The sequence below is a fragment of the Protopterus annectens genome, chromosome 12.part0 (genome assembly GCF_019279795.1).
Source record: "Protopterus annectens isolate FY-2018-M chromosome 12.part0, PAN1.0, whole genome shotgun sequence".
Classification (NCBI taxonomy): domain Eukaryota; kingdom Metazoa; phylum Chordata; order Ceratodontiformes; family Protopteridae; genus Protopterus; species Protopterus annectens.
The window spans coordinates 643091624-643103330 of record NC_056746.1 but is presented as its reverse complement, the minus strand read 5'-3'; the positions used below and the strand labels follow the sequence as shown (position 1 = coordinate 643103330).

Here is an 11707-nt window from a genome sequence, read left to right as displayed (position 1 = left end):
GTTACACTTTTCATGGCAAGAGCCTTCCTTCTTCTGTAAAGCCTCATTCTACTACAGCTGTGGCTTCTTCTGCTGCTTTTTTCAAAGGCTTAGATACTAATTCTATTCTTGAAGCTGTTACCTGGATTTCTGTGTATACCTTTACCAAACATTACCAGTTGGATGGTATCTACAGAGCTAGAGCTGGTTTTGCTGATGCTATTCTTTATGGCTTTTTAGAGGGCTCTGCTGCTTCTTCCTCCCAAGTTTCTTCTTCAGTATTGGCACTCTCCCATTTGTACAGAATACTGCAATGGTGAATGTAAGGACATAGTACAGTTGTGTAAAATCTTACCATAACGGTAGATGTCCTTGCCTTCACCGCTGCAGTATTCACTCCCTCCCTCCATCCTCCTGCTCTTTTTTCTTCCTAAATGTGCAGGTTTTTCTTGGTTTTCCTTGGACTGCTGTTCCTACTGGGGCAATCAGTTCTGAGGATGGTATGCCTGAACGTCACCTTTATGCCATATCCTATGCAAGGAGTGTGTAGCTGACGTTCAACATACCTTAAAGCAATGGTAGACTTTGGTAAACTGGCCAAACGGTGGGCTTCATAGCAGGGAATCCCCATTTGTAAGGAATATTGCAGCAGTGAAGGCAAGGCTTCTACCGTTATGGTAAAATTTTACACAACTGCACTTTTATAGCTCTTGCTTTTTGCCAATATCTAGCATTGACCAACTTCAATCCTGAGGGCCAGCTGCAAAGTATGCTGAAGTAGGAAGGGTGTAGGAAGTAACATGCTACAGGAGAAGGAGAATCAAGATGCCTCCAGCTAAGTGACTGAAAATGCTGGTGAGGAAATAAAAAGGAAAATGGGGACAGACAAAAATATCTGGGGGCTATATGGCACTGATAAACTACAGATAGCTGTGCAATACAGAAGGACATTGTGGGTAACATGCAGACAGTGGGAGTGAGCATAGCTCTCATCTGAATCAGGAGACTTCTCAACAGAATCAGGGAGAAATCCAATATTATCTAGGGAAGCTTTTTAAAATATTAGTATGAGTAATTTCAGACATTGACAAAATAAGTTGATTTTTGAATTAATATAAATTATTTTAAGCAAAAGAAGTATAGGACTGTAATTATCATCATTGTTTATTAACTGTAAATATGATATACTGTAAATGTGAGCCCTTTCTTATTTGCAATGGTGATGGACAGGTTGACAGACGAGATCAGACAGGAGTCCCCATGGACTATGATGTTTGCAGATGACATCGTGATCTGTAGTGAGAGTAGGGAACAGGTGGAGGAGACCCTGGAGAGATGGAGATATGCTCTAGAAAGAAGAGGAATGAAGGTCAGCAGGACTAAGACAGAATATATGTGTGTGAATGAGAGGGAGGATAGAGGAATGGTGAGGATGCAAGGAGTAGAGGTGGTGAAGGTGGATGAGTTTAAATACTTGGGGTCAATAGTTCAGAGTAACGGTGAGTGTGGAAGAGAGGTGAAGGAGAGGCAGGATGGAGTGGGTGGAGAAGAGTGTCAGGAGTGATTTGTGACAGACGAGTACCTGTAAGAGTGAAAGGGAAGGTCTACAAGAGGGTAGTGAGACCAGCTATTTTATATGGGTTGGAGACAGTGGCACTGACAAAAAGGCAGGAGTTTGAGCTGGATGTGGCAGAGTTAAAGATGTTAAGATTTGCATTGGGTGTGACAAGGGTGGACAGGATTAGGAATAAGTATATTAGAGGGTCAGCCCAGGTTGGAAGGTTTGGAGACAAAGCCAGAGAGGCAAGATTACGTTGGTTTGGACGTGCTGAGGAGGGATGCTGAGTATATTGGGAAAAAGATGCTAAGGATGAAGCTACCAGGTAACAGGAAAAGAGGAAGGCCTAAGATAAGGTTTATGGATGTGGTGAGAGAGGACATGCAGGCGGTTGGTGTGACACAGCAAGATGAAGAGAACAGGAAGAAATGGAAACAGGTGATCCGCTGTGGCGACCCCTAACTGGAACAGCCGAAAGAAGATGATGTTTATGAACTGTAAATCACCAGTTTTAAGAAGGACAGAGCTAAAATTTGAGAAAAATCAAGGACAGTTGAGAGTATAGTTCTCAACCTCTTAGCACAAGAAATTCAAGCAATTCCAAAAGTAATGGAGGTGAAGGCCCAAAGATATGAACACATTTTCAAATATTGCTCTACTAAAGCAAGAAATAACGTTTTACTTTATCATACGTTGTTTGAAGGGTATGACGTCCGAATCTGTCATTATTTAGTGACGTCAGCGTCCACAATAATTGACTTGAAAAACTAAAAATGTTATGAGAAACAAACCAAATAATAATAACAATAATAAAATCTAACAGTTGAGAAGTACACCTCTCAAGCACTTAGCGCAAAAAATCTGGACACAGCCAAAATTATGTTGGGGGGGGGGGGGTGCGACCCCAAAATAGAGACAGATATTTAAAAACCCCTCTTATAAATTTAGAAAGTTGCAGCTCCTATAACAGCATACACTGTACGAAGGCTGTAAAATCTAAAATTCAAACAACTGCCATTATTTAATAACTCCAGCAACCTTATAACACCGAGATGGCACAAGGTTAACGCTGAGAAGAAACAGAGTGGATAAATAAGAACAAAAGTCGTTTGCACTAAAGAGACAATGGAAAAATAAGGCAAGTGTAATACATCACTGGTGGTGCTGAGTAACACTACATTCGCGCAACATACAAAACACCTGCCCTCTAATACTCCTACTTTAGCAGGAGAAAGACGTCACTACATCGCGCAACCTGTGTCTGACGTTTTCATCCCGCGGCGGTCATGGTCTTTGAAGTTGAGCAGTGTATTATGTAAATGGCTGCATTGTGGCACATTGTTTATGGAGTGTTTCGCTACTGCCGGAGGAGGCGGAAACAGCTACTGTAAGTAAGGGGAGCACAGTAAGGGAGATGAAGATTACGAAAATAAGCCATCCAGGAAGTGCAGCGTTCCTACTTAAAGCCCACATAGTGCACTTCCGCATCCTCTTAAAGGGAACGCTCGTTTAAAAGTACAAATCGTACCGATGAACTGTCCCTGATTTTTTGACAAACATTATAGATCTGTCCTTCTTAATCCCACCCAAAACTGGTGATTTTTGGTGAAAGGTGGTGAATTACACTTAATAAATCATGACAATAATTAAGAATCATAGACTTCATTTACTTCAGAAATTGTATATTAATTCGCATTATCTTATTCTTTCAATATCACAAGTTCTTCTTCTTCAGGCTTTTCCCAGTTAGGGGTCACCACAGCAGAACACCTATCTGCTCATGATTGGCAGTGGAGTTTTACAGTGTTGAGTTGCCAGCCTGGCACCCAGCCTTCCACAGAAGGCACACACACCTAGGGCCAATTTAGAGTGCCCAGTCCACCTACAGCATGTCTTTGGGATGTGGAAGGAAGCCGGAGTACCCGGAGGAAACCCATGCAACCACAGGGAGGACTTGCAGACTCCATACAGAAGGCACCCCAGCCAAGGATCGAACCAGAGAACCTCTTGCTATGAGGTGACAACGCTAACCGCTGCACCACCGTGGCCGCCCTTCAATGTCAATAGCGTTAAAAGTGTACCTGATTTTTTGCTGGATTTGTCCCTGATAGGTTGAGAGCTATGCTGAAAGTTGATGTAGAGAAGACTCATAATTCAACAAGAATGAGATGAACATCAGAGGCAGTTACACTCCTTTAACCGTTGATGCCAGTGATAATGTTTATTTTATATTCTTACTTATCTAGTGTTTACTTTTTGACAAGGGCATCTTAAGCTTCGTGTGTGATGACAGTAGAGAAATACACAATCAAGATAAATAGTCTTCACTGTGTAAGCAACACTGCATTTCACAAGCACTGCAGAAAAAACTCTTAAGTCTTGCAGTATATTTTAACACTAGGCACAGCCCCCTCATTGTAGCTTTGTTTAATTAGTATTCAAGTCATAATATTACTTAGTTACGATTGCATTTTGTGTATCATACAGCATAGTTTTTTCTCTTTTGGGTCACATTCGGTATTTTGCTGCTTTTTGCCTCACTAGTACGCAGCTCTTTGGCAATCCCATATTGTTTTTATTTTATAGCACTGCGGGTGTTGAGCTGTAGGGTTTAATTATTTGTGGTCATGCATAGATAACTTATGATGAGACTGTTCTGGAAATTTTCTGCTGGTGCTTTGTTGACTCCAGTGTGTTCCTTAATTGTAGAAGGCTGTGAGTGGCAAAGAGTAATAGGGCTGGGGTAGGAGAACACCCTGTCTTACTTGCTCTGACATGGACTGCCTGGTGGGGACAAGAGTATATTGCCATAGGGTGAAATGTCATGAGGAATGGGGTTCTTGCCTTATGCCAGCACTTTGGGTGCTGTATTTAAATCTCTGACCTGTCAGCAGAACCTGTCCCCCTAAACAAGTTGCTTGGGGCAGTATTATGTAATGCCATATCAATCATGAATACTCCAGGTTTTATATGGGACTTAGTCTGTGCATTTTATCTTATGCTTATTACTGAGACCTGGCTGGATGAAAACTTGAGACCTTGCATGGGTTTCTACATCCTGCTTTATTACTGAGTAATTTGCAGTTCCAACAAAGGTCACTGTAGTGGTGGGGTGGCTATTTTCTGTTTTAACATGGAACTGGCCAAACATGAGGCTGGAGAATTGAACTGCTTTGAATTTATCCTTGGAGCTGATGCAGATTTCTTCTTTTGTACTGTCTGCACATTACCTTGGAGTCTTTCTTCAAGAGTTCTCGGATCTCCTTGTTACCCTAGTTCATAGAAGCCTAGGTGGTTAGTCCTGAGAGAGTTTAAAGCCTAGGTAGATGACAAGACCTGTGGATTCACTTTGAAGTAAGTATTATTAATTTAGGGCTTTGACTTCACTGATTTTGTTTCCTATGGTCCTTTTTGAGAACTGGGGATGTTTCTGCCCTCATTATAGGATATTCTGGTTACTCCAGTTTTTATGTAACCACCCTTGGTTAAAAAAAATGCTGGATAATTATTGTACTGTATCTAAATTTCCCTTTATTTGGAAAGCTCATAAAGAGGTTAGTCTCTTTGCATCTGTATTGCTTGTTAAATCCTTGTCAGTCTGGATTTTGATCTAGTCACCATACAGAGATAACATTTGTCTGTGTGGCTATTGACCTTGTGACGGCAAGGGATCAAAAATATTTGATCTAGGATCTGTCTTGACCTTTTGTTGGATTTTGACATTGTGGATCACAGGATCCTAATCAAGTATCTGAAGTTATATAACAGGCTAACAGGTACGTCATTAAATAACTTGTCTTATAGCTCGGGTCGTACATAATCTTTGGTGTCTGGTATAAGTTTCTCAGCCCACTACATGCTGGATTGTGGTATTCCACAGGTCTCAGTTTTGGCTTCTTTGTTGGGCCTTTGATGATGTAAATGCTACAGATAAGGGAGGTCATTGTAAGGACGAATATTTTGTTATCAGTCATATGTTGACAATATTCACATTTCTTTTTCTTCAGAGTGTGTTCCTGACTTTACATCCTCAGAAAACTGCTTGGACCCCATTCCACAGTGGATGACACTTAATCAGCTGAAGCTCTCTCCAGTCTAGGCCAGAGCAGCTGGATCATGTTGTCATCCATCCATACTCTGTCCATTGATCACTTATGAAGGGAATCGGTTAGAATTGTTTTACATATTTGCGCCCTGGGCATTGTTCTTGATGAGAGGCTAACTCTTTGAGGCATCATGCGTTGTCTGTCATGAAGATGTCTTATATCTGTCTAAAAATGTTACCCAGATCAGGCGTCATTACCAGCCTTGAACCTTGGGATAGTAGTAAGGGCTTTGTTATTGTCCAGTCTTAATTACTGCGTTATTGTCCGTCTTGCAGTTTTAGATGGTGACTTCACTCACCTGCAGTAGGTTCAGAATTCTGCATCTAGTGTTGATTAATACACTTATAAGGTAATGATATTATGCCTGTGCTGCCAGATCTATGCTGGTTGCTAGGTGGGAGAGATGTCTCAAGCTGGCAGGTCTTCAAAATAACAAACAGACCCACACTAGATGATATGATTGTACTTAGCTGAACTGAGGTGGGGAAGTGATCTGTTAACTGTTTAAATCATTCTTTAGAGCCTCACAGCTGATTTTCTGCTGTTTTAAATGTTTTTTTTTTCAGTGTTTCACTGCTATTTTTCTGTTGTGTTAATATTCTCTAGTGTTTCCCACTGAAACTAAGGTAGCTAGTAGCTGTAGCATAACTTAGATCCAGGCCTGCTGCTTCTGCAACTGTTTGTAGTGGTTTAGTTGTTCTCTATACATGTTCCAGTCCATATTGGATTGGAAGGGGCCTATCTGCACTTTATTGAGAGAACTGTGCTTGATTGGTACCTTACTGGTAAAGGGAAGCCGGTCTAGGCCTTTGAATAAGCATCCTCATTGGTCCTTTTGAATTTTGTTAAGAGTTTTTTTTCAAGTTTTAGCTTTTGGCATTTAGGCCCTGCATCTGAGCAGGTTTCTGCTTGTTTGTACTGAGCTGAAGTGAGGTGGGCTACCAGCCACAACTCAGAGCTGAGATACCAGACGACTAGAGGCTTCTGAGCATCCAAAAAAAAACTTAAGTTGCCTGTTTTATTGCTTATTTATACTGTTTACTGCACTTTTTTATTGCCTGCTGGCCACTTTTATACTGTATTTATTTACTGTGTACTAAACTACACTGTTATGCTGCAATTGGCTGGTACACTGTGTCTGTAAAATCAAATTTTATTGCTGTTTTCACTGTTTAGCAAGCTTTCTTGTTGTTTTCACTATTTAAGTATTTACTGGTATTTTTTTCAGTGTTTCAAAGCTATTTGGTCTGCCTGCTCTGGTTTTCCCACCAAGCAGTACTTAACTAATGGATCTGTTAACTGTTCATAGGTGTGTAGTAGGCTAATGGCCCTGGAGCCTTTACAAGCCTAGCCCATAGGATTACCCTGGCATCATGCCACCCGACCTTAGTTCCCAGTGCCTCTTTCGAGTAGAGCCACTGGAGTGATCCCCGCAGTGAATTTTCTATTTCTCATCCACTCAACACAATTTCTCTTGTAGAGGGCCAATGAGGTGCTCTGCTTGACATGTATGGGAAGTCTGTTCCATAGTATGGGCAGTCTCTGGGTTATGAACTTGTCCCTCCAGCTTGTTCTGTTTGTTGTGGTAATGAGGTTGAGGTCTCTGGAGTGTGTGGTGTGGAGGGATTGGGATTTCTTTAGATGTAGCATTTCTAACTCAGACATGGATTTGTAAGTCAAGCAGAGATCGCCTCTAAGTAGGTGATATGAGACAGGGATTAGTTGGAGTTTTTGAGTCTGTCCATTTAGAACAAGTGTTTAAGGCCTAGGATCCTCTTTGTGAGGTACTTTTTTGACCTCTCCAGTTGTTGCAAGTGTCTAGTGAGGTATATGCCAAATGGGGTATTGTACTTGATGATTGGCCTAATGAGGGAAAAGTAGAAGGAGACAATGACCTCATTCTTCTTGGATGCAAAACCCTTAGTAATGAGATGTGCCACATAGAAGGACTTTCTGACCACAGTGGCAATGTGGTGGTCAAAAGAGAGGTTGCTGTTAGCCTGTGTTTCCAGATAACTTATAACTCCTTCTGTGTTCAGTGGGCTACCATCAATGTGGCAATTCATGGGAACCAGTTTTTTCAAAACGGGGATGACAACACATTTTTTAAATCATTCTTTAGAGCCTCCTAGCTGATTTTTCTGCTGTTTTAAACATTTTTTCAGTGTCTCACTGCTATTTTTCTGCTGTGTCAGATATTCTCTGATGTTACCCACTGAAACTAGGGTAGCTAGTAGCTTGAGCATAGTTCAAATCCAGGCATGCTGCTTCTGAAATCTGTTTGTAGTGGTTTTTTGCTCTGAGCCTATTTTCCAGGCCCTCTTGGATTGGAAGGGGCCTATCTGCACTTTAGTGAGATAATTGTGCTTGATTGGCACCTGACTGGTAAAGAGAGGCTGGTCTAGGGCTTGGAATATGCATCCTTATTGGTCCTTTTGAATTTTGTTTAGAGTTTTATTCAAGTTTTAGCTTTTGGTATTTAGGTCCTGCATCTGAGCAGGTTTCTGCTTGTTTGCACATCACGCAGCACCATGCACTACCACGAATTGTGTGCCAAAGCCAGACAGTTTAATTCAGCAAATTTTCCTTTAAAACCCAGGCAGAAATATCCCTTCACTGAGCTCCTCCATGATCATTTCTGAAAAGCCACCCCAGTGACAACAGTCTTCAATCAAGCATTATGGACAGGCTACCCTTGTTTCTCCTGCCAACCTTGTTGACTTGGGTCTCTTGAGGCAGTGTAGCAATTGCCTAAAGTACACAGACAACCCTTTGCTAATAACACAGTCTAGTAGAGAGTGTGAGAGATGTGTTTACACCAAGAATCTAGAATCCATACTCTCTCACGCAAAACAGCAACATGGAGAAGGTTGTCAACTCGCCCAACACTACATATTCACATAGTACCACTACTCATACACATACCACTACTCAGACACATAGTACACATCAAACACGTAAATCTACATGTGTCGAGGTTCTCTCAAAAAACTTACCAAAACACCAGAGACCTCCAAAACACAAGTCTGCTACAGCTAACATAGTCTCCACAGCACCGACGACACATAGCAACACCAGTGTCTCACCCATCAAGCCCGTAAGGCATAACACTCAAAAAAAACAAGTTTTCTTGTCATTGGAGACTCAATAGTGAGACACACGGATGTTCCACTCACCAGGTTGAACAAGGAGAAAGTCACAGTCAGCTGCCTGTCTGGTGCCAGTATTTGCCAAATCACACATGCACTCAGGTCTCAGCAGTAATTACCGTTATGACTCTGTCATGCTTCATGTTGGTTGGAATGACCTGAGATGTACCTCGATGGACTATATGAAGAGTGGCATGGTCGAGCTCTCTGAGTATGTGTCCCAGGCAGGCATGTCCGTAACCTTGAGCAGCATACTACCCTCACCTAGAATAATGCCATGGTATAAACAAGAAATAATTGATTTCAATAATTGGCCTAGTTTTTAGTGGCATTCCAAGGAGATCCAGTTCCTGTCTGACTGGGAAGCCATGGTCGACAAACCTCACTGTTTGCAAGAGACAGTTTGCACCTGGTACCCCAAGGCTTTCGGCTGCTGGCAAAGGCTCTTGCCTCCCCATAGTGCCTTTTTTAGGCAAGGTCTCGAAAACAATATTACTGACGTGAAATTAACCATACAGAACAAAATAAAGGTCATGGTGCTAAATGGTAGGAGCTTAACCAAAAACTGCACTCTCTGGAAGCACTTCTGTCACAAGAAGATGTAGATGTCTGTGCAGTCACAGAAACCTGGTTTAAGACCTCAGAGAGCACCCCGGTCCTGCAAGGCTACAATGCCTTCCACACCTTTAGACCGCAAAATGAATGTGTGAAAACCAAAGGAGGTGGTATTTGATCTATATTGGAGATAAATTCACCTCCCGTGTAGTTAGAATGGACAACTCCATGGAGTTACTGCAGGTCCAGGTTACAGTGGGTAAGATCCCCATTCAAGTCCTAGCCAGTTATAGATCCCCCTCCATGGGTCACATCACCCATGAAGCCTACTTATCCAAACTGAAGACAATCCAAATTTTACCGAACACACTGGTTATGGGGGATTTCAATTATCTCACCATCAACTGGGAAATCTACTCTAGCCCAAACTCGCTAGCAGAAAAGTTCCTTAAATTTGTGAATTCAAATGCCCTGGAGTGAATTGTCCATACACCAACAAGAGGAACAAACATTCTAGGTCTGGTTGTCCTCAGCAACATGTCAAACAGGTGCACTGCTGGAACTGTTGGACCCTCATTAGTTAAAACTGACCACAAATCAATTACCTTCGAACTGACACTAACACCAGAACTCACAAAGGGTGAAATCAGACTAAAAAACTTCACCAAAGCAAACTATACCCTCCTAGGTGAAGGTATAAATGCATTCCAAGCCCCACCCTAAGCTGAAAGTGGTAACTATGATGAAGCACACACTAAAGCCCTGTACAATCACTTGCATAGGTGTATAAACTCGGCTGTACCAAATAGAATCAAAGCCAGAGCCCCAAGTAAAATCAAGCTGCCATGGTGGACTTCCAGCATCAACAAACTGTACAATAAAAGCAAAAAGTTGCTGTCCAAGAAAACAAAGACAATGACCCAACAATGATAAAGCACCCTCATTAGCCTTAACAGGCAAATAAGACAACTTGTCAAATTGTCCAATAGCTCCTTTGAAAGAAACCTAGCAAGTACTGCCAAGGATAACCATAAGGCCTTTTACAGCTGTGTATGTAACCTAAAGGGTAGGACCAAGCATGTGCAGAACTGGTCGCCAACGGTATCACACACATTAACCCCATAGAGATAGCAAACCTGCTAGTGGATAGGTTTGGTGAAAATTTCACTCCCTTATCCCCTCCTAACTTGCAACAAACCTTCCCGCCAACTCCTTCCCACCTTACATATCTGAAGAGCAGGTCCTCCAAGCCCTTTCTGAGGCAAAGAACACAGCCTCTATGAGACCAGATAATATCCCAGGCAGTCTTCTAAACAGGCTAAAACACGAATTAGCATCACCACTAAGTACCCTTTTCAATCGTAGCCTAACCACAGGGTTTTTTCCTGTGGAATGGAGAACACCTACAGTTATTCCCATCCACAAAGGTGGCCTCGCAACAGACCTAGGGAATTACAGACCCATAAGCCTGACTGGCTCATCTATAAGGCCATGGAATGTACCATTATGGACCTCATAAATAAAGACATAGGTGACCTCCAAACCCTGGACTCTAGCCAATTCAGCTTCATGAAGGGCAGATCCTGCCTGTTAAATCTGGTGGATTTCTTTGAAAATGTGACTAAGGCCATTGATGAGGGCAGATCTGTGCACGCAGCATACCTTGACTTAGCAAAGGCTTTCAACACAATCCCAAATTCAGGCATTACCAATAAACTTAGCAAACTGAATGTAAACCCCTTCGTTGTAAGATGGGTTGCCAACTGGCTCACAAACTGGATACACACTATCAAAGTGGGTTACTCCACATCAACCAGCAGACCTGTTAGCAGTGGGGTGCCACCGGGGTTAGTGCTGGGCCCCCTACCATTTGGTATATACTTCTCAGAAGTTCAGGTCAGAACTAAAGGGCTGTGGCTGACCAAGTTTGCAGACAACTCAGGATGGTCTCACACAGACCAGTGACTGGTGTATTAGTCACGGTCTCAAACTTGATGCAAAGAGATGCATCATCATTCCCTTCGGTACAAACAATCTGCCTTCCCACTGTCAAATCAGTAACAATACCCTAAGTACCCATGAAGTGGTAAGGGACCTGGGATCACAGGTTGACCGCAACCTTAACTTCAACCACCACCACATGTCTACCATTGTAAGGAAAGCTTTCCACATAGCTCACTTGATTAATAAAGGCATCTCTGAGAGCAAAAGAAGTTATAACCCCCTTACTCAGCACTTATCTGGCACATAACTGAGTGTAATGCCCCATTTGGTATGTACCGTACTAAGCATCTACAGCAATTAGAGAGACTTCAGGTTTCTAACAAAGAAGATCAAGGGCCTCCAGCATGTTCCTTACA

General features: G+C 42.3%; 1 protein-coding gene across 2 annotated transcripts in view; it reads left to right on the top strand.

Annotated features, from left to right (window-relative positions):
- Positions 1–2804: 2804 nt before the first annotated feature.
- The window catches only part of LOC122816758 (probable cytosolic oligopeptidase A), a 907285-nt gene continuing 898382 nt past the window's right edge, over positions 2805–11707 (top strand). For both annotated transcript variants that reach the window (XM_044089771.1, XM_044089769.1), the window contains exon 1: positions 2805–2924. In XM_044089771.1, the coding sequence (XP_043945706.1) occupies positions 2857–2924 (68 nt within the window). In that variant the 5' untranslated portion in view covers positions 2805–2856. The remainder of the gene's footprint in view (positions 2925–11707) is intronic.